Below are 27,190 nucleotides of genomic sequence, written 5' to 3'. Positions count from 1 at the left end.
TCTTACATAACAAAGTTCCCCTCAGTTACTCTCCCAACACTAGCAATACCTCCTTTTCTATTAACCTGAGAACATACTAAATACTTATTTAGAGCTGAAAATGTGTTCCTGGAAAAGCACAGCAGGTCAGGCAGCATCCAAGGAACAGGAAATTCGACGTTTCGGGCATAAGCCTTTCATGCCTGATGAAGGGCTTATGCCCAAAACATCGAATTTTCTGTTTCTTGGATGCTGCCTGACCTGCTGCGCTTTTCCAGCAACACATTTTCAGCTCTGATCTCCAGCATCTGCAGACCTCACTTTCTCCTTGAATATTTATTTATTCTAACATTATACAAATTAATATTTATTTAACTGAAGTATCGCCATACAGTTTTCGTACATCCCTGTGATTTATTGCTTTTCTTTAGACAGCCTTGTATGCAACACATGTGTCATAAGTTATATGCATGGAATTTGTGTAGCTTCTTCCCAAAGCCATTGTAATATGTCATGTATCTTGCAGATGAACAAAGAGTTGGGGACATTTTGCATTAAAGATATTCAACTTGGTCTTCAAAATGATACCTTGTAAATTCCTTACATATTTATGTGAAAACCCATATATTGGACTCACCTCCAATTTATGGATAGCTGAAGAACAGTGATTGATCCCACATAATGAGAACAAGGATCAAGCATACCATGTGATTTCTAAGTTCTTCAGTGTTGTTAGGCTATAGTTCATTGCAACTGCTGAGGTTTAGAGAGTGATCAGCTGGAAGTTTTCCTTAGTCTGTGCCTTTTGTTCACTTTACTGCAGTAATATTGGAATGCCATCAAAAGTGTAGCTTCTTTGGTCCTCTCATTCTATTTCCTCTTTTTTTTCTATTTTCTCTGAAACATGCATGAGTTATTTTTCTTTCTATTTTTCTCTCTCTCGAGGCAAAGCTAGAAAACATTTCAGAAGAAGGACTATCCCATCATGCAACGCACAATGTAATAATCTGTATTAAGATTGGGATTTCTATTTTTCAAATACATGGCTCTCACTTACATAATAACTACAAGAAAAATTCTATGAACACAGAACTATCTTGTCTTTGCTCAATTGAGGATTCTCTCTGAATATTACACGTAAGTTATGAAGCAAAAATTGAAAATATAAGAAGTAGGAGCAGAGTAGGCCATAGGGCTCTTCAAACTCCCTTTACCATTTAATAAGATGGTGGCTAAACTCCTACACAATTTCCATTTTTCTTCCCTATTCCTTGATTCCTCTACTGCCCAAAATTGTATCAATCTCAGTCTTAAAAAATGCACCGACTCAACTTCTAAATACCCTTGGGGAAGTGAACGCTAAAGATTGCCCACTGACTACGTGAAGACGTTTCTCCTCATATTCATGTTAAATTAGACCATAAAACGTCGCAGCAATGGTGGGCCATTCAAGCCATCCGGTCTATCATTCAATGAGAACATGAATAATTTTTGGGGATGCTGTTTAGGACTGAGAGGAGCAGAAAATTTTTCTATTACCCAGAAAGTGATGAGTCTGCAAATTCTTTGCAAGTGAAAGCAGTTGAGAAAATACTGAATGCATTCAAAAAGGAACTAGATATAGCTCTTAGGTATAAAGAGATGAAAATGGCTGGAGAGAAAGTAGGAACACGGTACTGAGTTGGATGATCAGCCATTATCATATTGAATGACAGAGAAGGTTCAAAGGGCTGGATGATCTACTCCTGTTTTATTCTATACACCTTTATGTTTCTATGATCTGATAGTCCTTAAGTCAATTTTCCTGCCTTTTCCCTCTACCCATGATTCGCCCACTGATTATAAATCTGTGTATCTCGGCCTTGAATATATTGAGCTTCTGTAGCCCTCTGTAGTGAAAAATTTCACAGATTCAATACCCACTTAGAACAGAAATTCCTCCTCATCTTCCTTTAATGATTGAGCCCTAATTTTGAGATTCTGCCCTCTGGCCCTAGACTCTCCCTTAGGGGGAAGCAACCTTTCTGTATCTATCCTGTCAAGTGTCCTTTGAAGGTTATTTGAGGATGTAACCAGCAAGGTAGATAATGGGGATCCGGTGGATGTGGTGCATCTGGATTTCCAGAACGCATTTGACAAAGTGCCATAAAAAGACTGATCTAGAAAGTTAAGGAGAGACTATTGGTTTAGATAGAGGATTGACTGGCTGACAGGAAACTGAGGCTTGGGATAAATGGGTCCTTCTATGGATGGCAAACTGTAACTAGTGAAGTGCTACAGGTTCAATTCTGGGACCTCAACTATTTACAATCTATAGAAATGATCTGCAAGCAGGGACAGAATGCAACATTGCAAAGTTAATGGATGATACTAAAATAGGTGGGAAAGCAGGCTAAAGAGCTAAAAGAGTTTAGAGATGGATATTGACAGGCTTGGAGAATGGGCTAGAACATGGCAGATGGAGTTGAATGTGGGTAAATGTGAGGTTGTCCATTTGAGTCATTAAATAAAAGAGCAGGTTATTATTTAAATGGGAAGCAAATTCAAAGTGCATCAGTACAGTGGGATCTAGGCATCTTTAGTGCATGAATCGCTGAAAGTGAGTATGTGATGCAGCACATAATAAGAAAAGCAAATTAAATCCTGACAAAAGAACTGGATTATAAAAGGAAAGAAGTGTTGTTACAATTATATAATTATGTTGACACCATATCTGGAATATTGTATCCAGTTCTGATCTCCTGACTTGAAAAAGGAGGTGGTGGCACTGGCGACAGTTCAGAGAAGGTTCATTAGATTGATTCCAGGGATGAAAAGACTGTTGTATGAGGAGAGATTGAATATTTGGGCTTGTATTTGTTTGAGTTCAGAAGAATGAGAGGGGAATCTGATTGAGGAATATAAAATGCTAAAGGGGATTGATAAGGTGGATATGGGACAGATGTTTCCCCTTGTGGGACAATATTGAACAAGAGGTCATAGATGTAGAGTGACAGGAGGAAAGTTCAAAATGAGGAGAAACTACTTCTGTCAGAGGGTTATAGATCTGTGGAACTCACTGTCCCAGAGTACAGTGGAGGGAGAATCAATCAATAGATTCAAGAAAGAAATAGATATGTTTCTGATGAAAAGCAGGATAAAGGGCTATGGTGGGGGAGGGGTGGGGGGGGTGGGGGGGGGGATGCAGGCAGGAAAGTGGAGTTGACTTGAGACCAGGTGAAGATCAGCCATGATCATGTTAAATGGCAAACAGGCTTGAAATGCTGAATTGCCTTCTGCTGCTCCTAATTCCTGTGTTCCTATGTTTCAATGTGAAGTGACTGGAACAAGGTCAGCCAGGTTGACCTCATAGAATATCCGTTCTCTGATTGGGGCTGGTCTGTTCAGGGAGCCCTGGCTGACAGATACGAACAGGAGTGTCAGGAGTTATGTTCACTCAAGGAGCCGGCTCTGAGCTAGCTGGGTCAGTGTCATGTACTAAGCATGTGTAAATAAAGGGTGACTGAGTGATGGGATACCGACCTTTGTGGAGTTCTTTCAGTGGCAATGAGAGAAAAAGACGCCCCTGTCATCTTTGAGTTGGGTACACTTTTCCAGCATCATGTCACTATCTGGGAAGCTTGACTTGTTCAATCTGCCGATGAAGATTGGGCCCAGTTTATGGATAGAATGTGTTTTTTTTCTGACATTGGGGCAGACGTAAAGCAATGAGTAATTCTCCTCACAGCTTTCATATTCGCAGTTTCTTCGGTTATTAGGAGCGTAACTCTCCCTGAGACACCAGATACTAAGACTTTTCAAGAGTTGACGGATTTGGTTGATGATTGGCAGAGGCATGTGACTTTGGTTGAATATTAGTCAGGTGCTGAGAAACCATTGGTATGTGGAATTAATGATGTGACCATGCAAAAACACTTACTAGCTGAAGCCTAACTGGACTTCAAACAGGTGTTACAACTGGCTTTGTCATTAAAAAATGAGGCAAGTGGAGCAGATGGATTCCAATGGATGTGAACACCCTTGCCAGGCTGACTGAGCTTGGGGGAGAAAGTGAGGTCTGCAGATGCTGGAGATCAGAACTGAAAATGTGTTGCTGGAAAAGTGCAGTAGGTCAGGCAGCATCCAAGGAACAGGAGATTCGATGTTTCGGGCATGAGCCCTTCTTCAGGAATGAGGAAAGTATGTCCAGTAGGCTAAGATAAAAGGTAGGGAGGAGGGACTTGGGGGAGGGGCGTTGGAGATGTGATAGGTGGAAGGAGGTCAAGGTGAGGGTGATAGGCCAGAGTGGGGAGGGGACGGAGAGGTCAGGAAGAAGATTGCAGGTTAGGAAGGCGGTGCTGAGTTCGAGGGATTTGACTGAGACAAGGTGGGGGGAGGGGAAATGAGGAAACTGGAGAAATCTGAGTTCATCCCTTGTGGTTGGAGGGTTCCCAGGCGGAAGATGAGGCACTCTTCCTCCAACCGTCGTGTTGTTATGGTCTGGCGATGGAGGAGTCCAAGGACCTGCATGTCCTTGGTGGAGTGGGAGGGGGAGTTGAAGTGTTGAGCCACGGGATGGTTGGGTTGGCTGGTCCAGTTGTCCCAGAGGTGTTCTCTGAAACGTTCTGCAAGTAGGCAGCCTGTCTCCCCAATATAGGGGAGGCCACATCGGGTGCAGCGGATGCAATAGATGATGTGTGTGGAGGTGCAGGTGAATTTGTGGTGGATATGGAAGGATACCTTGGGGCCTTGGAGAGAAGTAAGGGAGGAGGTGAGTGGGGGAAGGTTTGCATTTCTTGCAGTTGCAGGGGAAGGTGCCGGGAGTGGAGGTTGGGTTGGTGGGGGATGTGGACCTGACGAAGGAGTCACGGAGGGAGTGGTCTTTTTGGAACGCTGATAGGGGAGGGGAGGGAAATATATCCCTGGTGGTGGGGTCCGTTTGGAGGTGGCAGAAATGACGGCGGATGATACGCTGTACATGGAGGTCGGTGGGGTGGTAGTTGAGAACCAGTGGGGTTCTGTCCTGGTGGCGGTTGGAGGGGCAGGGCTCAAGGGCGGAGGAGTGGGAAGTGGAGGAGATGCGGTGGAGAGCATCGTCGATCACATCTGGCGGGAATCTGCGGTCCTTGAAGAAGGAGGCCATCTGGGCTGTACGGTATTGGAACTGGTCCTCCTGGGAGCACATGCGGCGGAGACGAAGGAATTGGGAATATGGGATGGCGTTTTTACAGGGGGCAGGGTGGGAGGAGGTGTAGACTAGGTAGCTGTGGGAATCAGTCGGTTTATAGTAAATGTCCGTGTTGATTCGGTCACCCAAGATAGAAATGGAAAGGTCTAGGAAGGGGAGGGAAGAGTCTGAGATGGTCCAGGTGAATTTGAGGTCGGGGTGGAAGGTGTTGGTAAAGCTTGGGGGATGGCTGTTGAGCGAAGGCAATTGCATAGACTCACTCTAGACATATTCTGAACAGTGGGACTCTAGGTCAGCCTATTGCAAAGCCCCAAAACAAATCCAAACCTCAGCCAAATGATTTTCTCGAGGATCCAGGCTAGCGGGTCATTGTAGTTTCTGCCATTATGTGGACTTGAGACAGCAAAAAGAGTCCCACTAGGGCCTAAACTGAGTAAAGAGAACTCATAGGCTAGTATCTAGGAGAGTGCACAACCTGGAAAATCCACCTATAGTTTGTTTGGAACAATGAAATTGCTTAGTGACATCCAAATCAGAAGCAATCAAAATAAATGTCTGATTAAATGGTCTAGTTCCAATGGAGGTCAAACCTGAAGCAGCTGTATCAGTGATCGCAGAACCAGTTTTTTAACAAAATTTGCTCTGAATTCCAACCATTAAGTCTGTGTAAAGCTCAGCTGGGCTGAGAACCTACACTGGGGAACCCCTACAGATTAAGGATACAACTTTGTTACAGAGTCTTATGAGAAGCAGCTGGTTCAGTTGCTATTGATTATGGTAAAAGGCTCAGGCCCAAGCCTGATGGGGCAAAATTGCTTGAGAAAGATTCACCTTGCTTAATTTGAAAATTTTCAATTAGAAAATGGCTGCTTGAGTGAAGTCCTAATTAAATTGTACCTATGGGCGGCATGGTTAGCACTGCTGCCTCACAGCGCCAGAGACCCGGGTTCAATTCCCGCCTCAGGCAACTGTCTGTGTGGAGTTTGCACATTCTCCCCGTGTCTGCATGGGTTTCCTCCAGGAGCTCCGGTTTCCTCCCACAGTTAAAAAAAACACGTGCAGGTCAGGTGAATTGGCCATGCTAAATTGCCTGTAGTGTTAGGTGAAGGGGTAAATGTAGGGGAATGGATCTGGGTGGGTTGCTCTTCGGAGGGCCGGTGTGGACTTGTTGGACCGAAGGGCCTTTTTCCACACTGTAAGTAATTTAATCTAATCTAACCTATTAAATTTAGTGGGTGGCACAGTGGTTAGCACTGCTGCCTCACACTGCCAGAGACCCGGGTTCAATTCCCGCCTCAGGCGACTGACTGTGTCGAGTTTGCACATTCTCCCCGTGTCTGCATGGGTTTCTTCCCGGTATTCCGGTTTCCTCCCATAGTCCAAAAAAATGTGTGCAGGTTAGATGAATTGGCCATGCTAAATTGCCCGTAGTGTTAGGTGAAGGGGTAAATGTAGGGGAATGGGTCCAGGTAGATTGCGCTTCGGCAGGTCGGTGTGGACTTGTTGGGCCGAAGCGCCTATTTCCACACTGTAAGTAATCTAATCTAATCAAGATTTGGAGATGCCGGTGTTGGACTGGGGTGTACAAAGTTAAAAATCACACAATAACAGGTTATAGTCCAACAGGTTTAATTGGAAGCACACTAGCTTTCGGAGCGACGCTCCTTCTTCAGGTGATAGTGGAGGGCTCAATCATAACACAGAATTTATAGCTTTCTTCGTGACCTGCAACACATTATCAATGAGGATGAGCACCTCACTAAGACCTTCCCCACACCTCCACTACTTGCCTTTAAACAACCGCCAAACCTCAAACAGATCATTGTTTGTAGCAAACTGCCCGGCTCTCAGGACAACTCCATACAACCCTGTCATGGTGGACGCTGGAAGACGTGTCAGATTGTGGACATAGATACCACTATTATGCATGAAAACACCTCCCACATTTCTCCCAGGCAGGTGTACATCTTAGGACAGAAATGTGTGCTCCAGGAAACCCAAGTGACCTACTTGGGCTACAGAGCCAATTAGACTGGGTTACACCCATAGGAAGATAAAGTGAGGGTGATCAAAGGTGCTCCTGCTTCCATGTCTGTACTGATGTGTAGGTCTTTCCTCGGGCTGGTGAATTATTACGCAAGCTTCATAAAAACCTGGCCTACAACCTGCCATCCTTACAGCTGCTATTGAAAAAGGGTCAGCATTGGAAATGGTCATGGAGCCAAGATGTAGCCTTTACTGAAGTGACGCAGCAGCTATCGTCAAAGGTGTTGGCAGACTACGATTCCAGCTGAGGTGTGCTGCTGACATGCAATGCCTCACTTTCCATATCTGGGTAGTGAAGGCTCACCAGTGGCCCAGAGGAGAGGAATGTCATCTTTGGTGTGAGAAAGTTCCACCAATACCTTTCTGGATGTAAATTTGTAATTGCAACAGACCACAAACCCCTGCTAAGGCTACTTAAAGAGGACAGGGCCATGCCACCCAGAGCTTCAGGTTGAATTCAGTGGTGGGCTCTTATTCTGAGTGTGTAATTACAAGTGGAACACCATCTGGGAGGCCAAGTGGTAAATGCAGATGGATTGAGCCACCACAGGCAAATACACCACAGGTGGTCTCTCCATTAGAAGAATCCTTTCTGGTTTTAAACATTCTGGACACCGTTTCAGTCATTGCTGACAATATCAAACTGTGGGTACAAAAATGTCCCATCCTGGCAAAACCAAAACAGATGGTAGTGATAGCGGAAACAAAACAGCCATCACAGCTAGAATAGAAATCTTTCTGGACCCAGCAAAACCAGATCATAGTAGAGGACAGCATATTATTATGGAGAACAAGAGTGATTATCCTGAGCAAAGCTCGCCACCCAGATACTGGCTGAACTCCACCAGGGTGATCCAAGGGGTTTCCAAAATGAAGATGTTGGCATTGATGTTATGAGTGGTGGCCAGGATTGGATGCAGACATAGCCCATTTTTGGGACAGTGCCCAGAATACCAACAAGGGCAAAAATTACCCAGGATATAGATTCTGAGGGAATGTTCCACCTTGTAGGAGTGGCTCAATCTAGGGGCCTCGTTTAACAGTAACAGGTCTCACTTTTAAAGATGGGAAGATTTATTTTTCTTTCAGAGTGTCATTAGCTACCTCAGAAAGCAATGAAGTTTGGATTATTGAATATATTCAAGGTTGAGTTGGACATATTTTTGATTGATAAGGGTTATAGGGGACAGACAGCAGAGCGAAGTTGAGACCACAACGAGATCAGCCGTGATCTTATGGATTGGTGGAGCTGCCTTGAAGGGCCAAGTGGCCTACACTTGCTCCTAAGTCCCGTGTCACTACCCACTCAATCATCAAAGAACCTTACATTTAATAATCAATCCTCTTTAACAAAATCACCTCTTCTAAACTTTATGAATATAGGTCTAGCTTTTATAATACCTTCTCAAAAAACATTCCACATGCCAGGAAACATTCTAATAAACCATTGCTGCCTTTCTTCAAGGACATATATATTACATTTCACCATCACTAACATTTCCCAGTTTTATGAGAACTGCAAATAAACAAACTATAATTTGAAAGAAAGGTAAAATGGAAAGTCATAATGTCGTAATATTTAGTCTGCTTTTTCTCACACATTTTAATATTCTAAAATTGTACAAGTAATTTTTTTGCTGTAATTTTAATTTTAAAAAAATCATATTTGTTTGATTACCTTGATGCCAGGTGGTAAAATTCAGTGAGATAAATAATTCTTTCAGTTTGAAGTAATACTTCATGTGTAAAATTACAGTTTGAAATTTCATAGTGCGTCTTCCTGTGGTTTTATTTGGAGAAAAATAATTTACAATTATTAAGCCCCTATCTTCCTGTCACATACACCCCAGCTATACCACTGGGGATTTTGACATCTGGCTTGATCCATCATTTCTACATTGCACTCATGTCTGTGGTTGTACTTGGCACAAAATATAGCATTGTGGCAACATTCTAAACTGTGTAGAAGAAAACACAAAAAAGACACCAAATAACTGCAAGCGTTTCTCTCATGCATGGAAAACAAAAGCATGCCTGCATAGTTTTCATCATGCTAAGCAATCTACTGGTCATACCAATGATGTTTGAGATAATGAAATATTTTATTATTATCTGCAAAACCAATTCAAATCAAACTATCTTTTTTCATTCATGTATTGTGTAAACATTCTTCAGGAGTAAATCCTTAAAAAGTCAATTTGTCAGATAAATTTCCTTTGAAAGGAGAGTAAGTACTTGGAAGCAAATGACTCCCTTGACTACAAGTAATGGATTCACAAGGTATGAGTAAGAGATCAGAATGGTTCTCATTGTGGTTTGAGTTTATCTTCATATATCAGAAAAAGTTTCAAACCACTTACACTTTTGGAGAAAAACATATCTTTTTGGTCTGAGAAAAATCCTGATATCACCGTACACTTGCAGAATGCATATCAATTGTTTTGTTTCATTAAAAAAAAGTGAGACAAGGCATGGTTAATATCATTATATTCAATAGGTTCTTTACATTTAGAGAATGTGTCATGGATCATACTTAAAAATCGCAAGTAACAAAATGTACAAGTGTAGTCATGTTCAGCTTGCGACAAATCTCTTTCAGCTGTGCATTTTCATAGATGTTTTGAATAACATGTTTAAAATTCTAATTGATCAATATCATCACACTATCTGCTTGCCCCCATCACATAATTTTAGGTAGGTACTTTAAGAAGATAATACACAAGCTAGTACATCAACCACAATGTGTACCTCATGACATCGTCGACTCTGAATCCTTTCTTGCGTGCTAAATCCATCAGAAACATTCTTCTGCTCGATCCCATTTTTCTTTCTACAACGAATATGGTCAGATCTTGAAATCTGACTTCGTGCTTACTTTGTGAACTGCAGACTTCTGTCACTTTTTGCCTTTTCCTCTTTGGTATGATTCCGATTCCTCCCAGGTTTCCTGTTGAGCTCATTTTTTTGGGATTGCTTTAATATAAGTTACACTATCTGCTCTCAACTGTCTCTGTCACCTGCAACTTCTCTGCACTTAGTTAAACGTCTTTCAGTGATGTCACCTCCCTTGATTTTCTAAACAAACTCTGCAAACCAATTAAAGAATTGGGTCACTGAGTTTTTGCACAAGCATCAGAAGAAAGTTTATTGATTTCAACCCTTTGGGGTTTCCTGCAGCATCACTTCAGAAAAAAACGTCTTCTTCTACAACTTTTGAAAACTAATTTACATAATTGTTTCATAACCTTGCAGATCTTGGGATGTCAACAAAAATTTCAACTTTTCTTCTTTTCTGTGTTGGAAAGGTGATTTATAGGATATATGTTGAATATCCATGTGTATGCAGAAAAGTTAGATCAAGCAAAAAGTTTGTTTTAATCCAAAACAAATGCATTTGAATTGAGACAGGATTACTACAGAAATGCTTTCCATATCAATGTTCCTTTCCCATTATCTCAATAACATTGAATTCTCATGGGGGTAGACAATCCATTTCAGTCATGTAGCCATTCTTTAAGTGTGAGCTTTGGGTTACTTTATTGTAAGTTTCATGATAACTCCACCTAACCACTATACATAAGTGACCACACACACACACACACACACACATCAATATAAACATTAACACATAGGCACACATAAAAACACACACATACAAATAAACCTCCCATTAAATTCAGGAGTCTGAGATCTATAAGTTGAAGAATTTCTTGCCTGAACTTCTCAGGCTCTGTATGTCTCTTCTAAGAAGCTGCCTAAAACCCATCTCCTTGATCAGGTTTTTTGTGAAAAGCTTTGAGATGTTTATGTCAATATAGATATTGTTCTGGTTGTTTAATACTGCTGCAATGACTTAGAATTAGTGAACACATAATTAATAATCAAAGTTATCGCTCTAAGAAGCATTTTTCTAATACTGCATCAATTATAATCAGTAATCCATCCAAAACATTACAGGAAAATTTTGAAAGAATTGTTTTATTTATATCTTCACACAAAACAGTGAAGCTGGAAATTTCCTTGTCTAGCACCACTTGTTGCAATGCTTTGGAGAAAGTGGTGTTGTGCAGAATAGACATGTCTTTTTGTGCTGTGTGTGTTGTTATCTGCTCTCAGTGTGACCTGAAGAGATTTTCTAAATGAGAAGGGACACATACGGATATCTCCAGAGTGTAAGTTCTGATTGTTACAGACTCAGATTTGCACTCAAATCAGCAGCATTTGATTTCAAACAGTTTTACTGAGTCACATGGTTCTAACCTTAGACATTTCAGATCCAAGTTATGAATCTGTGCAACATTCACCGACCTGGTATCTGCAAGATAGGATCGGAATTTGGGCTAATGAAAGGGCCACTCCTTGAGTTTATGGCGAGGTATTTTTGAATCACTTTTATTTAGATAAACCTGGAGATTCCTTTGGTCAGTCTCCAACACAGCTGAGGAGGAGAGGGGATAATCTGACCTAGGGATGGGCACAGTTGCTGCAAATGACCACAAAAGGATAAGGCTAGGAGGGTAGGGAGGAAGAAGTGGCAGTGAGGAGCATCCACTGTCTGGAGAAAATGTTGGATTGTATATAAAAAGTTGAGACTCTGCTTTCACTTCAATAGCATCTGCATTCAATCATGGGCTCACCAGTCAAAACCGACATATTCATTTCACACTCTCTAACACAATGTTCCCTTGGCCATCGGTCAACAAGAAGTCTTCAACAAAAATTGCACAAACATCTTTATTAAACAACACACCCAATTTAACAAACGGCAAAGAGTTATGTCCAAAGACCAGGACTTGAGTATCTGAAAATATACAATGAGTAGAAAATGGTTGAAGTGGGGTGTAGGATGTCAATGCGGAGGAAAGCAAACATTCCAAAGTCACTCTATCTGTAGCTACTATTTAATACCACAGCTCAAAACAAGGATCAGGAGGAAGCTCAGAATGGCCAAAAGACCTGTGCAACCTTGAGACTCTTGATTTGGAGCACCATCTCCAGAAGGAAGCTCAGGATTTCACAATTCAGTCCTCAACCACACAATTGCTTCCTGCTCCAGACAAATTTCATAAACTTGTGGTCAGTGAAGCAGCTCTGGGAAGGGGAAAATGCCAGGTCACATCACCCCCAGTCAGGGAACCAAGTTGAATCCTGCAGGGACAGGGTCGGAGATTGCTGGGGAGCTTGTAATCATCTCAGCAGTGACCTGGAGGATCAGGAGCTAGCTCCAAGGAAGCAGGCATCCACTCCAGAAGGAAATAACCATTGACTCAAATGGCAGCTTTTATTTATTTTTACGAATTTAAAGCTTGTTTTCTTCGTAAGTTTAAAACACGTCCAAAAGAAAAGCAAATCAATCTTCAAAAAAGAAATCCTGTGCACATATTGAAAGGGAATGGCTTTCAGAATTCTTCAAAACTGAAATGCAGTCTTCAATGCAGAAACAGAATAAATGAATTGGAGAGATGTTCATTCATCCTGAAATGGATGATCATGATTTGGTGAAAGTTCTCACTGATAATGTCATACTTGTGAGAAAGATGAACAATCCACACTTTCCTGCAAAACATTGATGATCATGCGATGAAGTGCACAGGAATTACTGAGAGCTGGCACAGCAAGAATTATGCCTTAGAATTTTCCAAGTATATCATCTTCACTACACTGAACTCCTGACGAATTTTGCAAATCTCCTTTTCATGATTTGATATGGACATTTCCGTAAAGCAAGTGTTGATTTTGTACATCAAATTTTGACCAAAATCTAAACTAGCTTAAAAGACTACCTTTGCAGGAACTGACTGCTTGCAACAGTGCCTCCTTTGTGACAGCAATTATGCAACTTTATGTTAGCAATGACTTTGATTTACAGAAGATGGTCCTATTTACCTCATACAAAGTCTCTTTTCTGCTAGGAAAGAGAAATGGAGTAGTTGCAACCTGGTAGCATGAAACCCATCTGGTTCACTAATGTCCTTTGGGGAAGGAAATCTGCCGTTCTCACATGGTCCGGCCTACGTGTGATTCCAGATCCACAGTAATGTGGTTGACTCTCAATTACCCTAGCAAGCCACTCATTTGCAATCACTGCAGCATATCAAAGAAATGAAATTGGACAGATCATTTGGCATTGACCTAGACATCCGAAAAGAAACAGCTCTGCCAACCCTGCGAAGTCCTCCTCAATAACATCTGGGAATTTGTGTCAAAAATGGAAGAGCTGTCGCAAGCAACAGCCTGACAGGTCATACTCATGGAATCATACCTTACGGACAATGTCCTAGACACCACCATCACCATAACCATCCCTAGAGATGTCCTGTCCCATCAGGACAGCAGAACAGACCCAGTAAAGGTGATGGCACAGCGGTATGCAGTCAGGAGGGAGTTGTACTGGAGTCCTCAACATTGACTCCAGATCCCATGAAGTCTCATAATGTCAGGTTAAATGTGGGCAAGGAAACGTCCTGCTGATTACTATGTACCGTCCTTCCACTGCTGATGAATCAGTACTCCTCCAGGATGAACAACGCTCAAAGGAAACACTGAGGATGGTAAGGGCACAAAATGTACTCTGGGTGGGGGATTTCAATGTCCACCACCAAGAGTGACTCGGCAGCAGCATTATTGATCAAGCTCATCAGGTTCTAAAGGACTGAGTTTTGAAGAAGTAACAAAGAGGATTGATGAGGGCAGAGCAGTAGATGTGATCTATATGGACTTCAGTAAGACATTCGACAAAATTCCCCATGGGAGACTGGTTAGCAAGGTTAGATCTCATGGAATCCTGGGAGAACTCACCATTTGGATACAAAACTGGCTCAAAGGTAGAAGACTGAGGGTAGTTGTAGTGGTTGTTTTTCAGACTGGAGGCCTGTGATCACTACATTTTGTCATTTATTTAAATGGTTTGGATATAAACATAAGAGGTATAGTCAGTACATTTATAGATGACACCAAAATTGGAGGTTTGGTGGACAGCGAAGAAGGTTACCTCAGGTTACAACAGGATCTTGATCCGATGAGCTGAGAAGTGGCAGATCATGTTTAATTCAGATAAATGAGAGGTGCTACATTTTGGGAAATCAAATCTTAGCAGGATTATACACTTAATGGTAAGGTCCTAGGGAGTGTTGCTGAACAAAGAGACCTTGGAGTGCAGGTTCATAGCTCCTTGAAAGTGGAGTCGCAGGTAGATAGGATAGTGAAGAAGGTGTTTGGTATGCTTTCCTTTATCAGAGTATTGAGTACAGGAGTTGGGAGGTCAAGTTGCGGCTCTACAGGAAATTGATTAGACACTGTTGGAATATTATGTGCAATTCTGGTCTCCTTCCTACGGGAAAGCTGGTATTAAATTTGAAAGGGTTCAGAAAAGATCTACAAGGATGTTGCCAGGTTTGGAGGATTTAAGCTGTAGGAAGAGGCTGAACAGACTGGGGCTGTTTTCCCTTGAACATCGGAGGCTGAGGAGTGATCTTATAGAGGTTTACAAAATTATGAGGGGCATTGACAGGATAAATAGACAAAGTCTTTTCCCTGGGTTGGGGGAGTCCAGAACTAGAGGGCATAGGTTTAGGATGACAGGGGAAAGATATAAAAGAGACCCAAGGAGTAACTTTTTCATGCAGAGGGTGGAACATGTATGGAATGAGCTGCCAGATGAAGTGGTGGAGACTGGTACAATTGCAACATTTAAAAGGCTTTTGGATGGGTATATGAATAGGAAGGGTTTGGAGGGATATGGGCCGGCTGCTGGCAGGTGGGACTAGATTGGGATGGGATATCTGGTTGGCCATGGACAGGTTGGACCAAAGGGTCTGTTTCCATGCTGTACAACTCTATGACTCTATGACATAACTGCTCGGCTGGGTCTGTAGCACATGGTGAGGGAACCAACAAGAGGGAAAAACATACTTGACCTTATCCTCACCAATACGCCAGCTGCAGATGCATCTGTCAATGGCAGTATTAGTAACATTGGCCACCACCTTCACATTAAGAATAACCTCCATCGTGTTGTATGGCACCATCACCGTGTTAAATGGGACAGATTTTGAACAGATCTAACAACTCAAGACTGGGCATCCATGAGGTGCTGTGAGCCATCTGTAATCTCATGGCTTGGCATATCCCCTCTGAACCATTACCATCAAGCCAGGAGATCAACTCTGCTTTAATGGAGTGTGCAGAAGGACATGCCAGGAGCAGCACCAGACATACCTGAAGATGAGGTGTCAACCTGGTAAAGCCACCAAACAGGACTACTGGTATGCCAAACAGTATAAACAAGAAGCAATAAGCAGAGTTAAACAATCCCACATACAACGGATCAGAACTAATCTCACATTCCTTCCACAACCAGTTGTGAATGGTGGTGGATGATTAAGCTCCATAAATATCTCATCCTCAATGATGGATGAGCCCAGCATATCAGTGCAAAAGATAAGGCTGAAGCTTTTGCAGCAATCTTCAGCAAGAAGGGATGAGTGGATAATCCATCTCAGGCTCCTCAGGTGGTCCCCAGCATCACAGAAACCAGTCTTCAGCCAATTCAATTCACGAAACATGATATCAAGAAATGAATGGAGGCACTGGATACTGCAAAGGCAATGAGCCCTGACAATATTACAGCAATAGTCCTGAAGACTTGTGCACTAGAACATGCTGCACCCCTAGCCAAGCTGTTCCAGTACAGTTTCAACTCTGGCATCTACCCCACATATGGAAAGTTGCCCAAGTATGTCCTGTACATAAAAAGCAGGACAAATCCAATCCAGTCAGTTACAGCCCCATCAATCTACTGGCAATCATCAGTCAAGTGATGAAAGGTGTCATCATCAGTGCTATCAAGCAGCACCTGCTCAACAATAACCCGCTCAATGATGCCCAGTTTGGGTTCCATCAGGACAACTCAGCTCCTGACCTCATTACAGCCTTGGGTCAAACATGGACAAAAGAGCTGAATTCCAGAGGTGAGGTGAGAGTGACAGCTCTTCACATCAAGGTTGCATTTGATGAATGTGGCATCATGGAACCCTAGCAAAGCTGGAATCAGTGGGTATAAGGGGGCAAACTCTCTGATGCTTAGAGTCATTCCGGGCACATAGGAAGATGGTCATAGTTGTTGGATGTCAGCCATCTCAGTTCCAGAACATTTTTGCAGGAGTCCCTCAGGGTAGTGTCCTTAGCCCAATCATCTTCAGCTGCTTCATCAATGACCTTCCCTCCATCATAAGGTTCGCTGATGATTGCACAATGTTCAGACCATTCATGACTCCTCAGATACTGCAGCAATATGTGTCCAAATGCCAACAAGATCTGGACAATATTCAGACTTGGGTTGACAAATGGCAAGAATCATCCATACCACACAATTGCCAGGCTATGACCATCTCCAATAAGAGACAATCTAACCACTGCACTTGACATTTAGTGGTGTTACAATCACTGAATCCCCCACTATCAACATCCCAGAAGTTATCATTGATCAGAAACTCAACTCGACTCATCACACAAATGCAATGGCTACAAGAGCAGCTCAGAGGCTAGGAATACTGCAGTGAGTAACTCACATCCTGACTCCCCAAAGCCTATCCACCACCTCCAATGCCCAAGTCAGGAGTGTGATGGAATACTCCCCACGTGCCTGGATGAGTGCAGTCCCAACAACATTAAAGAAGCTTGACAACATCCAGGACATAGCAGCCTGCTTGATTGGCACAACATCCACAAGCATTCACTCCCTCCATCACTGATGCTCAGTAGCAGCAGTGCATACTATCTATAAGATCCTCAGAGAGCACCTTTCAAACCAACTACCTCTTCCATCTGGAAAGACAAGGGCAGATGTATGGGAACACTACTACATTCAGGTTGCCCTCCAAACCACTCACCATCCTGGATTGGAAATGTATTACCATTCCTTCACTGTCATTGGGTCAAAATCCTGGAATTCCCTCCTTAATGGCTTTCTGGGTCAACCCACAGCAGGTGCTCTCTAGCGGTTCAAGAAGGTACTACCACCACCACATTCTCAGGGGCAACTAGGGACAGGCAATAAAACTGTGGCCAGTGATTCCCACATCCAACAAAATGAATAAATAAGTAAAAATCAAACATTACTCAGAACAGCATTGTATTGTTCACAGAGAAAATCTGGGAATGCATGATGCTTGGACACAGGAGTGGATTATACAAGGTATTGAACTCTTTCTCAGAATGGTGCATGTTCAGCAGGACAATTGTGAAGAAAGGGTAATTTGAAGGTTTTCCCAAAGTCACAGCATGTGATGCAGTGGTATTTCAACCTCTGAATGAAGAGAGAGGGCAGTCAAGGCACTTTGCAATGTGTGCACTAATGTGAAACTGCAATGCCTTGATTGAGTCCTGTAGAAAACAGGTGAATAGGTGCAGTGATCCAATAAATAAATATTGCCTGAAAATGCTCACAAAACCACAATAGCACATTGCATTGACAGCGCTGAACTATGTCCTTAAGAACTGACATCTCTGTGCAAATTCTTGCAAAGAAGCTGTCTGGCAAAGATTGAAGCTACACAATTTGCAAAGGCCAAGATTAATTAACTGAAGATTCAGTATTAAGGTGAACGTTTATTGGAGTGATGAAGATTCTGGCTGCCCTCGACAATGATGTGGACACTATTGCAATCCTTCAGTTTATTCAACTGCCATGTGACTATCTGAAAAGCAGACTTCCAGAACCGACATTGCGAGAGTGGCACGTATTTGATCAGGATGCAATCACCAGGACAGAATATTATGAATTTGGAACAGACAGGGCTGTGTGATTGATATTGAAACATTCTACTTTTATGCCAATCAATGGTGAAAGTTTAGCCACAAAGATACATGAGGACTATTCTGATTTCAAATTTATGGTTGTGGGAAAAGTCTCAACTGGTTCCATTCATAAAGTCAGTGATTTGGTGGTCTATGCTCTAAAAAATGTTTCAAGAAGTGTCCATTCTTCAGCACATTTGTACAACATTTCAGGCATCAAGTGAGTGTGAATTTAGCCTCATGAACTTGATTAAAAGTAAATCCAAAAAGAGATTAGAAATAGATCACATGGACAATTTGACTCATTATACCAAGTCGTATATTTCATCTGGACTAAATATCAAATTTGCAATCAACAATAATACAAAGAACTGTGGATACTGGAAATCTGAAAACAAAAGCATAGTTTGCTGGAGAAACTCAGCAGGTCTGGATGTGGAAGGAAAGCAGAGTTAAAGTTTCGAGTCCGGTGACCCGTTTGTAATCATTATGCCGCAAATAAAGACAGGTGTGAAAAGCTGCCAACAAATAAGTTACTTGTGTCCTCTTTTGGTCACGTAGTTTATGTGGTATACACATACCACCATCATACAGGTCTCAGACTTCTGAGCTAAACAAATAATTTTAGCAGGTAGAATACTTGCAATTGTAAAATAACATAAATACTAACTTTAATAATTAACCCTGTGAAAAGTTGCAACATGCAGGTGGAATGTTGTAAAATAACAAAAACGCATGCTTTTAATTGTCAGTAAATCAACTGAGAAAAGTTGCAACATGATTTCAGCTCAATGGATACAATGTGCCACTCAGACTAATTCAGGTTCTGCATATGCCCCAGAAAAGTTAGAGGGAACACTCAATGTGATGCTGGCAGCATTTGTAAATGTGTGCAAGTTTGTAATGTGGTAAATGTTAGATGTGAGTGATGAGCACCAGGCTGCACTGCTTGTTGATAAATGATAGCCCTCTATACTGAACAAAATAAGAGATTGGTAGACCTTGATCAAATATACATAGACTGGCCAAAGAACTGTACCAAAAACTAAAACGCCTAATTGAAGATTCACACCACTCCATTCACTCCACCGAAGAATTCCTGAACACTAAATACAACACGATAAAAGAGGATGAAATAATGGTCTCCTTTGATATTACAGCCCTTTTCACATCAAGTAACATTGACCTGTCCAAAGAAACTCTGGCATAACTCCTAGGAAAACCAAGACCACAAATACTACACAGCACCAACTTCATTAGCAAAGACAACATCCTCAAGTTAGTGAACCTGTGCCTCACCACTCACTTCACGTTCAATAGCAATACGTAGAAACAAGTCAACTGAATAACATCTCTGGGATCACCAATATCAGGGCTCATAGCAGAAGCAGTAATGCAGAGACTCGAACAAGCTGCCCTCCCACCTATCCAACCCAAACTTTGGGTCTGTTATGTAGATGACACCTTTGTCATTGCCAACAGAACAAATTAGATGAAACATACAACACAATCAACAACATCCTGACAGGCATAAAATACATAAAAGAGGAGGAGAACGACAACAGACTCCCATCCACGACGTGACAGTTGAATGTATAGTTAACAGAGAGCTTCAAACCAGAGTCTAGAGAAAAACAACACACAAGGACAAATACTTAACTTCACAAATAATCATCCCAACATTCACAGACAGAGCTGCATCAAGACATTATTTCAATGAGCTACATCACACTGCAGAACCCAATAACTATAAAAAGCAGAACAAAAATATCTATATAACATTTTCAAGAAAAACAGGTACCCAATAAATACAATCCATCGATTCCTCAGAAACAAACCCAAACAAGCAGACACAATGCAACCAAAATCTATAGCCACACTACCTTACATCAAAGACATATCAGAAATGACTTCCAGACTACTCAGATGCCTTGCATTCATGGTAGCTCACAAACCTACCAACACACTTAAACAGTGACTAATAAACCTAAAGGATCCACTAGATACCACCACAAAACAAATATCATTTACAAGATACCGTACAAGAACTGTAAAAAACACTACATCGGACAAACTAGCAGGAAATTTGCCACCAGGATACCAATTGGCCACCAAAAGACATGACCCATTATCACTCCTTTCTATACATACAGACAAAGAAGGACACCACTTTGACTGGGACAATACACACAACAGGCAAAACAAAGACACACATGAGAATTCTTAGAGGCATGATTTAGAGATGCCGGATCGGGGTGGACTGGGGTGTGAAAAGTTAAAAATCACACAACATCAGGTTATATTCCAACAGGTTTATTTGGAAACACTAGCTTTCGGTGTGCTGCTCCTTCATCAGGTGGTTGTCAGAGGTATGGCATTCTAACCAGAACTCAATATCAATTTAGATCCTATCTGAATTCCCTTGAAAAAAAGAACCAAAATTACATCACCCACCTTAAGAAACCAAGACCTATAAACAGAGAGGCGGGACATACCACCAGCGCTTCATCAGAGACTCTCACTGATAATGTTCACTAGTATGGTGACGAAACATCTGAAAACAAACCTTCAAGCTCAACAAGCTAACTTACATACTTACCATCAACCTGAGCTACAAATCTTCTCAAAAATCATTCAGGTACATTTTCTGGAAATGCTGCTTCACTCTTGGTGCCAGGCAAACTTCACTTTGTGAGTTGCAACATTCTGCTTCCTGCAGTTTGCACAGTTTCCTGTCCCAGCTTCCTTCACTTCAGCTGTAAAGCTTCTATTTAATAGAGAGCCTTTTATATTAGGGAAGACCAGCTGGATCACATCCTTTTCAAGTAATGCTGTTCTCTGCTCCACACAGCAGAAATGCTGCAGCAGTGTTTGGGAAATCTCAAGCTCCACTTGGACCAATGTTACAATCATTCCGATGAGATAGGTGCAGTAAAATCTTGTGCTGCCTCCTCTATCTAAACAGGTGCAGCGGATCTCAGATTGCAACTTCAGCATATAAAAAAATACAGCTAGCCAATTTTCGGCCCCGAGTAGATTTTTTAAAAAAATCTCACATCAATTGCTAACTTTACACAAAATCTAGTTTCTCGTGGTTGCAGCATTCCATTTCCATAAGTGACACATTGTCGCCTTAAATTACGTATTTAATATCTTAAGTCATTCCGCTTTGAGATCTCTGCACAATTCCCAGCCCTCTGCCTAAGTTCATAAGTCTGATTTTCATTCTTTACATGAAACTGATGTTTGATGCGTGCCTCTGCCTCAGGTCATTGAATTACAATTCTTCACTCATTTGCTTCCCCAGAGTTCAAATCATGATTATCTTCCTCATACCAATATTTTTTTCAGTTTCCAATGATGAATAAGAACTGAATAATTACAAAAGTCACCACATGCAGAGATAAATGAGTCTATGGCTCAAAGCTCAACCTTCCTTGAACAAGTCATAAAACCAGGACATCCATGATTTTGTACTCAAGCTTCTATTTGAATACAGTATCACTTAATTTAATTGGGCACAACCATGCAATTTTCTGTGCCACTTAAGTTTTTTGTAATATACAATTACCCTTCCACAGGTTCATAACCAAAAACCAGATTCAATTACTTCCTGTTCCTTCAGTTATTCATTATAACATATCACCTTTTAAAAGTTACTTGGAAGTTATTTTCTTAGATGTTCAGTCTGTTGAGTTCACTGTTAATTCTGCATATTACTTGGAAAATTCTTTGTTTCAAAATATCACATACTTCTGCCAATACCTACTCTTCTATTGTTTCTTTGCTACCCTTAGAGTGGCTGAAGTAAAAATCTATTGATTCAAGATCAAGGATAGAAATAAGGCAAGGTACTCATCTAAAGTGCAAAACAGATTCTTGTTCTGGCTGCCAATGCTTCAGTGTTTTTCCTGCAATCAAAATTCAATTGAACATTTATCTCTCTGCCTTGTATTACTGCACGTTAATTTTTTCAAGGTACATAATTACACAGAAAATAAAACTGAATGAAGTTGTATGAAGGATTGTATTTGCACCAGATCACATGAAATTAATCTGACATCACTTACTGCAACTGAAATGACCTCGTTATCTGAATGTTCTAAGCTACAATGACTGACTGTTTCAGCTAGGATGCTCCATGCCGAATTTAAGGTTCCAATTATGGTAAAATGCCTTGGTGAAGTGGAATCACTTTACACGTTGACCCTGATATAGTAGAAATGCTTGCTGAAAATCTAATGAATGTTTGATAGTCCATGCCATCTATTCCAGTCCCCTCTTATCCTCAGTTCTATTTTGTAATCTTTTCTGTTCCTCATCGTCCTCCAGCCCTAAAGACAGACCACCATAACTGCAATAGAACTATTTGGAAGACAACCAAAACCAGTCTAATGACAGCTAAAATTTGTTACAATTCTTGAATGCTATAAAGGAGCCACATATTGCTCAGCGGTTAACCAGAGCTTAAAGGTCGGGCTGGCAACTGTTCTGCAAAGAGGGAAAGAACACTATTTTGCTGAAGGTCCATCTTTCCTCTCTCAGGTCCAACATCAGTGTTTCCTTTATCCTTACACATTTTGTTCTCTTTAGATCCATAGACTTGCCTTGGGTTCTTTTATTCCCCCTTAAGTCCAAAGAAAAATTTCAATTTTACTATAGTCAATATTCTCAAAATAATTGATCTCAGATTACAAATAAACCATATTCCATTTGTTCTTCTGGTGAATTAAAGGCTTGCTACTTAGAACATGCATCTTATGGGTGGCAGGGTGGCTCAGTGGTTAGCACTACTGCTTCACATTCCCAGGTTTGATCCCAGCCTCAGGTGACTGTCTGTATGGAGTTTGCACATTCTCCCTGTGTCTGTGTGGGTTTCCTCTGGGTGCTCTGGTTTCCTCCCACAGTCCAAAGATGTGCAGGCTGGGTGAATTGGCCATGCTAAATTGCCCATAGTGCGAGGTACATTAGTCAGAGGGAAATGGGTCTGGGTGGGTTACTCTTTAGAGGGCTGGGTTGGGCTGTAGGGCCTGTTTCCACACTGTAGGGAATCTAATATATATTTACTCCTTTGACACTAAGCAAGTCAGTATTTTAAATATGAATATACGTATTCTGATTTTTATAATCTTAAAATTCATGTTCAATTATAGCTAATTTCAGCACAATGTTATGAAAAGATAACAGACAGATGTTTGCTTATTAGTTTAACATTAAAATCAATGTAAATCAAATCTGACACAATTTTCCTGAGTTCCATGGGCATTGCCCTGTGTGTGGTATTAGTGCATTTTTATGAAGAACGCAAGAACAGAATAAATATGGGCTGACGCAGGCCATTTGGTCCCTTGAATCTGCTCTGTTGTTCAATAAAATCATGGCTGATTTGATTGGCCTCAAATCATATTTCCTACCTGCTTGCCCACTAACCTGTACTCAGCCTTTAATATATTCACTGATCCAGCCTCTATGGCTTTTTGGGGAAGACAGATCCACAGACAAATGACTCCAAGAGAAAAGATTTCTGTTTTACCAGGAAGTACTTGCACCAAGTAAACAAGCAGGTGGAGCAGACAATGAAGCAAGCAGATAGTATGGTGACCTTCTCGCGAGACGTTTCAAATACAGGAGCAGGGATATCTTGTGTGATTGCACAGGGCCTTGGTAAGATCACACCTGGAGTACTCGGTGCAGTTTTGGTCTCCTTACCTGGAGAAAGATGGTCTGACTATGGAAGAAGTGTCATAAAGGTTTCTCAGACTGATTCCAGGATTAGCAGCACTAATATATGAAGAGAGACTGGATTAGTTAAGATTACACTCACTGGAGTTGAAGGGAATGAGAGGGGATCTCACAGAAGTGTCTAAAAATTCTAACGGAACTACACAGGGTAAACAGAGAAAGAATGTTCCCAATGACTGGGAAGTCCACAACCAGGAATCACAGTCTAACAATGTGGGATAGGTCATTTAGGACTGAAATGAGGAGAAATTTCTTCATCCTGAGAATGGTGAGCTGCAGAATTCTCAGCCACGGAAAGCGGTTGAGGTCAAAACATTAACGATTTTCAAGCAGGAGTGAGATATAGTTCTTAGGGCTAAAAGGCTCAAAACGTATGAGGAGAAAGTGGAAACAAGGTACTGAGTTAGATCATTAGCTATGACCATACTGAATGGCGGAACAGGCTCAAAGGGCTGAATAATCTACTCCTGTTTTTATCTACTGCATTTCTATATTTCTCATCACCTTGGTCTTAAACGGTCTACTTTTTAAACTGAATACCCGAGTGCTAGAGTCTCCCAAAGAGGGAAAGATCCTCTCTGTATCCACCCTGTCAACTCCCCTAAGAAGCTAACTTGTTTCAATAAGATTCTCTCTCATTCTTCTAAATTCCAATGGGGAAAGGCCCAAATTTTCTTCATAACTCTTTCATCCAAAGAATCAACCAAATGAGCATTCCCTGAATTGCTTCAAATGTAATTATGTCCATACGTAAGAGAGCAATACTGCACACAAAATGCCAGATGCCATCTTAGCAAGACTTTGGAAAGGTGGAGCAACCTGGCCTTACATTTCTATTCCATTCCCTTTGCAATAAATGCCAACATTCCATTTGCTTTTCTAATTATTTTCTGTACCTGCGTACCTGTGATCGACGTACTAGGATATCCGGGCGTACCAGTGATTGATGTACTAGGATATCCGGGCGTACCAGTGATTGATGTACTAGGATATCCGGGTCCATCCACACTGCTGATTTCTAAAATCTCTTTCAATTTAAATAATAACCTGTTTTCTATTCTTCTTTCCAAAATGGACAAAATCACATTTCCCACATTATACTTAATTTGTCCATCTTTTATGCACTCACAGAACCTACCTTTGTAGACTCGTGAAGTTCTCTTCACAACATAGTTTCTTCTTACCTTTGTGTCATGAATAAATTTAGCCACTACATATTCAGAGCCTTCGTCTAAGCCATTTAACATAGATTGCAAAGAGCTGAGACTCCAGCACTGATCCATGTGGCACTCGTCACATCGTGACAACCTGAAACTGACCCACTTATTCCTCCTCTCTGCTAATCAATTCCTCTATCCAGGCCAATAGATTAATTCTTACAGCATGGACTCTTATTTTATGTAGTAACTTTTTGATGAGCCCATTACCAAATGCACTCTAGAAATCTTAAGATCACCACATCCATATATTCCCCTTTATTTACCTCATTTGTTATATCCTTAATCATTCCAATAAATTAGATCAACACAATTTTGTCAGAACCATACTGACACTGCCTGACTGTTAGAAGAGGTAAAATGGAGCTGAATCTTATGTTTTTTTAGGCTAAGTCTGAGTTTGTGTGAAAGTTTTTGGAGGGTTTTGATGAGGCCTGATCAGTTCTCTTGCTGCAATTTGCCAAATGCTTGGAAGAAGGTTAGTCTCCTCGCCTCTACCTTTTTCTCTCTGATACCTCATATGCACTCTATTTCTGTTACTGCACCCACATTCCACTGCTCTTATAACTGCCTGCAATTCACTGTCACCCATCAAGCTGCATCACACTAACCCTGCATGCCCTATATGCTGTCTACTCACTTGTTCAGGGTATCTTCCCACCTGCACCAGAAGTACCCACTTTCATCACGCTTTGTACCTGCTTCTCTCTCATTCCAGGAGGAAAACAGCCACCGAAAGAGAAACAGAGTCAAGACTGGTGGTGGGCTGCCTGACATTTGGTTCTTTCCCCACTTATGTCGGGAAGATCCTGGCTCTGACTGCCCTGAGTGGCTGACTGATCATGTCCAAGCCCCTGGACTGGAATTGAAAACTTCCTTTTACTTATTGCGCCAGGACCCGCTAAGTGAAAACTATCCCTTCGACTTAACAGAGGACTGCTGACAACCACAATAAGCTTCTTTCCTCTGTATTTGTGACAAGCAACAAAACAAGACAGAAGTAGTGGTGAAACATGTGTCTTTGTGGAATGTGGAAACAGTAACACAGATAGAGTGAGTGTGACAGCAGTAACCTGGCATCTTTGGTGGAGGAAACAAAGTGCAGAAAGACATGTTATGAAGTTGAAGACATGTATTGTACCTTTAAGAGAGAGTGAGTGTTGTTCTGAACTGAGAGCTTATAAGCACCTGTGTATATGACTAAATGGCACTCCCAGAGTGTACTGGAAAATTTGAAAATATGTAAAATTTGGCTGTGAAATGGATACCTGAATTTTGGTTGCTGTATTGACAATAATTTGAATTTAACCAATCAGTTTAAATTATGCCCCAGTATACTAAACCCAATGGAGTTTGAATTTATTGTTTCGCCAACATCAAACCAATGAGATGATGTTGGAGATATGAAAATGTAGGCATTTTGAAAATTGGAGAGAGAGCAACTGCCATCAAGAGAGACCCAAGAGATTAGAAAACCCTCTCTATCAAAGATTCTTTTCATACGAAACATAGTTGCAGCAAAAAGAAAGAAGATGACCCAGGGACTTCAGCAGCTGGAAGAGTTAAGTCACAGAAGACGACAGCAGCTGTGTGGTTTTGAAATTAAGTTGATGTAGTTTTAATAAATGTCTTATTGGAACAGCATATTGTTATCAAGTTGGAGACAGATAATAAGCAGTTAAGAGAAAGGGGAGGCTTAGAGTTAGAATATTTGCTTAATGCCCACTTTTAGAGTTAAAAAATAAATTGATGTTATTTCTATAAATAGTGCTATTTGGGAGTTCTTTGTCACTGATATTTTAACAGATTACAAGGCAAGATGAGCTTTACTGTGTGTTTGGTTTAATTAATAGAAGGTTCACTATCATGTAGTAACAGACATGACAGGGCAAGGCAGTAGAAGGCAGAGAGACTGCGATCATCCAGGTAGGTTCAGAGTGAGTGAGCACTATGACAGCAAGCAAAGAGCCCAGGGATGCAGTCTGGTCCAGTTCATGAGCTGGGTGCATGCCCAAGCTCAAACCGTTCTTGCTGCAGCCAGAGGTGCAGCATTGAAGTGCAGAAGTGAGCTACAATTGGATCAGAGATGTGCTGTGAGGATACCTGGAAGCTGTCAATGTCTTTGGATGTGGGGCATATCCGCACGCCCTGGGACATTGCTGCCCAGTATCCAATGTGAAGGTCATTCAGAGTAATCGATGAGCTGAAGGTGCCAGGTCTGCTCTGGCCTCCACCTTGGTTA

The 27,190-nt window shown here is 41.5% G+C and overlaps 1 protein-coding gene across 1 annotated transcript in view; it reads right to left on the bottom strand.

Moving 5' to 3' along the window:
* dntt (deoxynucleotidyltransferase, terminal) overlaps positions 1 to 10,152 on the bottom strand; it is a 268,384-nt gene extending 258,232 nt beyond the window's left edge. The window contains exon 1 of the mRNA XM_060842390.1: positions 9,941 to 10,152. Within this exon, the coding sequence (XP_060698373.1) occupies positions 9,941 to 10,152 (212 nt within the window). The remainder of the gene's footprint in view (positions 1 to 9,940) is intronic.
* Positions 10,153 to 27,190: the final 17,038 nt, after the last annotated feature.

Source organism: Hemiscyllium ocellatum, chromosome 22, assembly GCF_020745735.1.
Source record: "Hemiscyllium ocellatum isolate sHemOce1 chromosome 22, sHemOce1.pat.X.cur, whole genome shotgun sequence".
Lineage (NCBI taxonomy): Eukaryota > Metazoa > Chordata > Chondrichthyes > Orectolobiformes > Hemiscylliidae > Hemiscyllium > Hemiscyllium ocellatum.
This window is presented reverse-complemented; position numbering and strand designations above follow the sequence as displayed.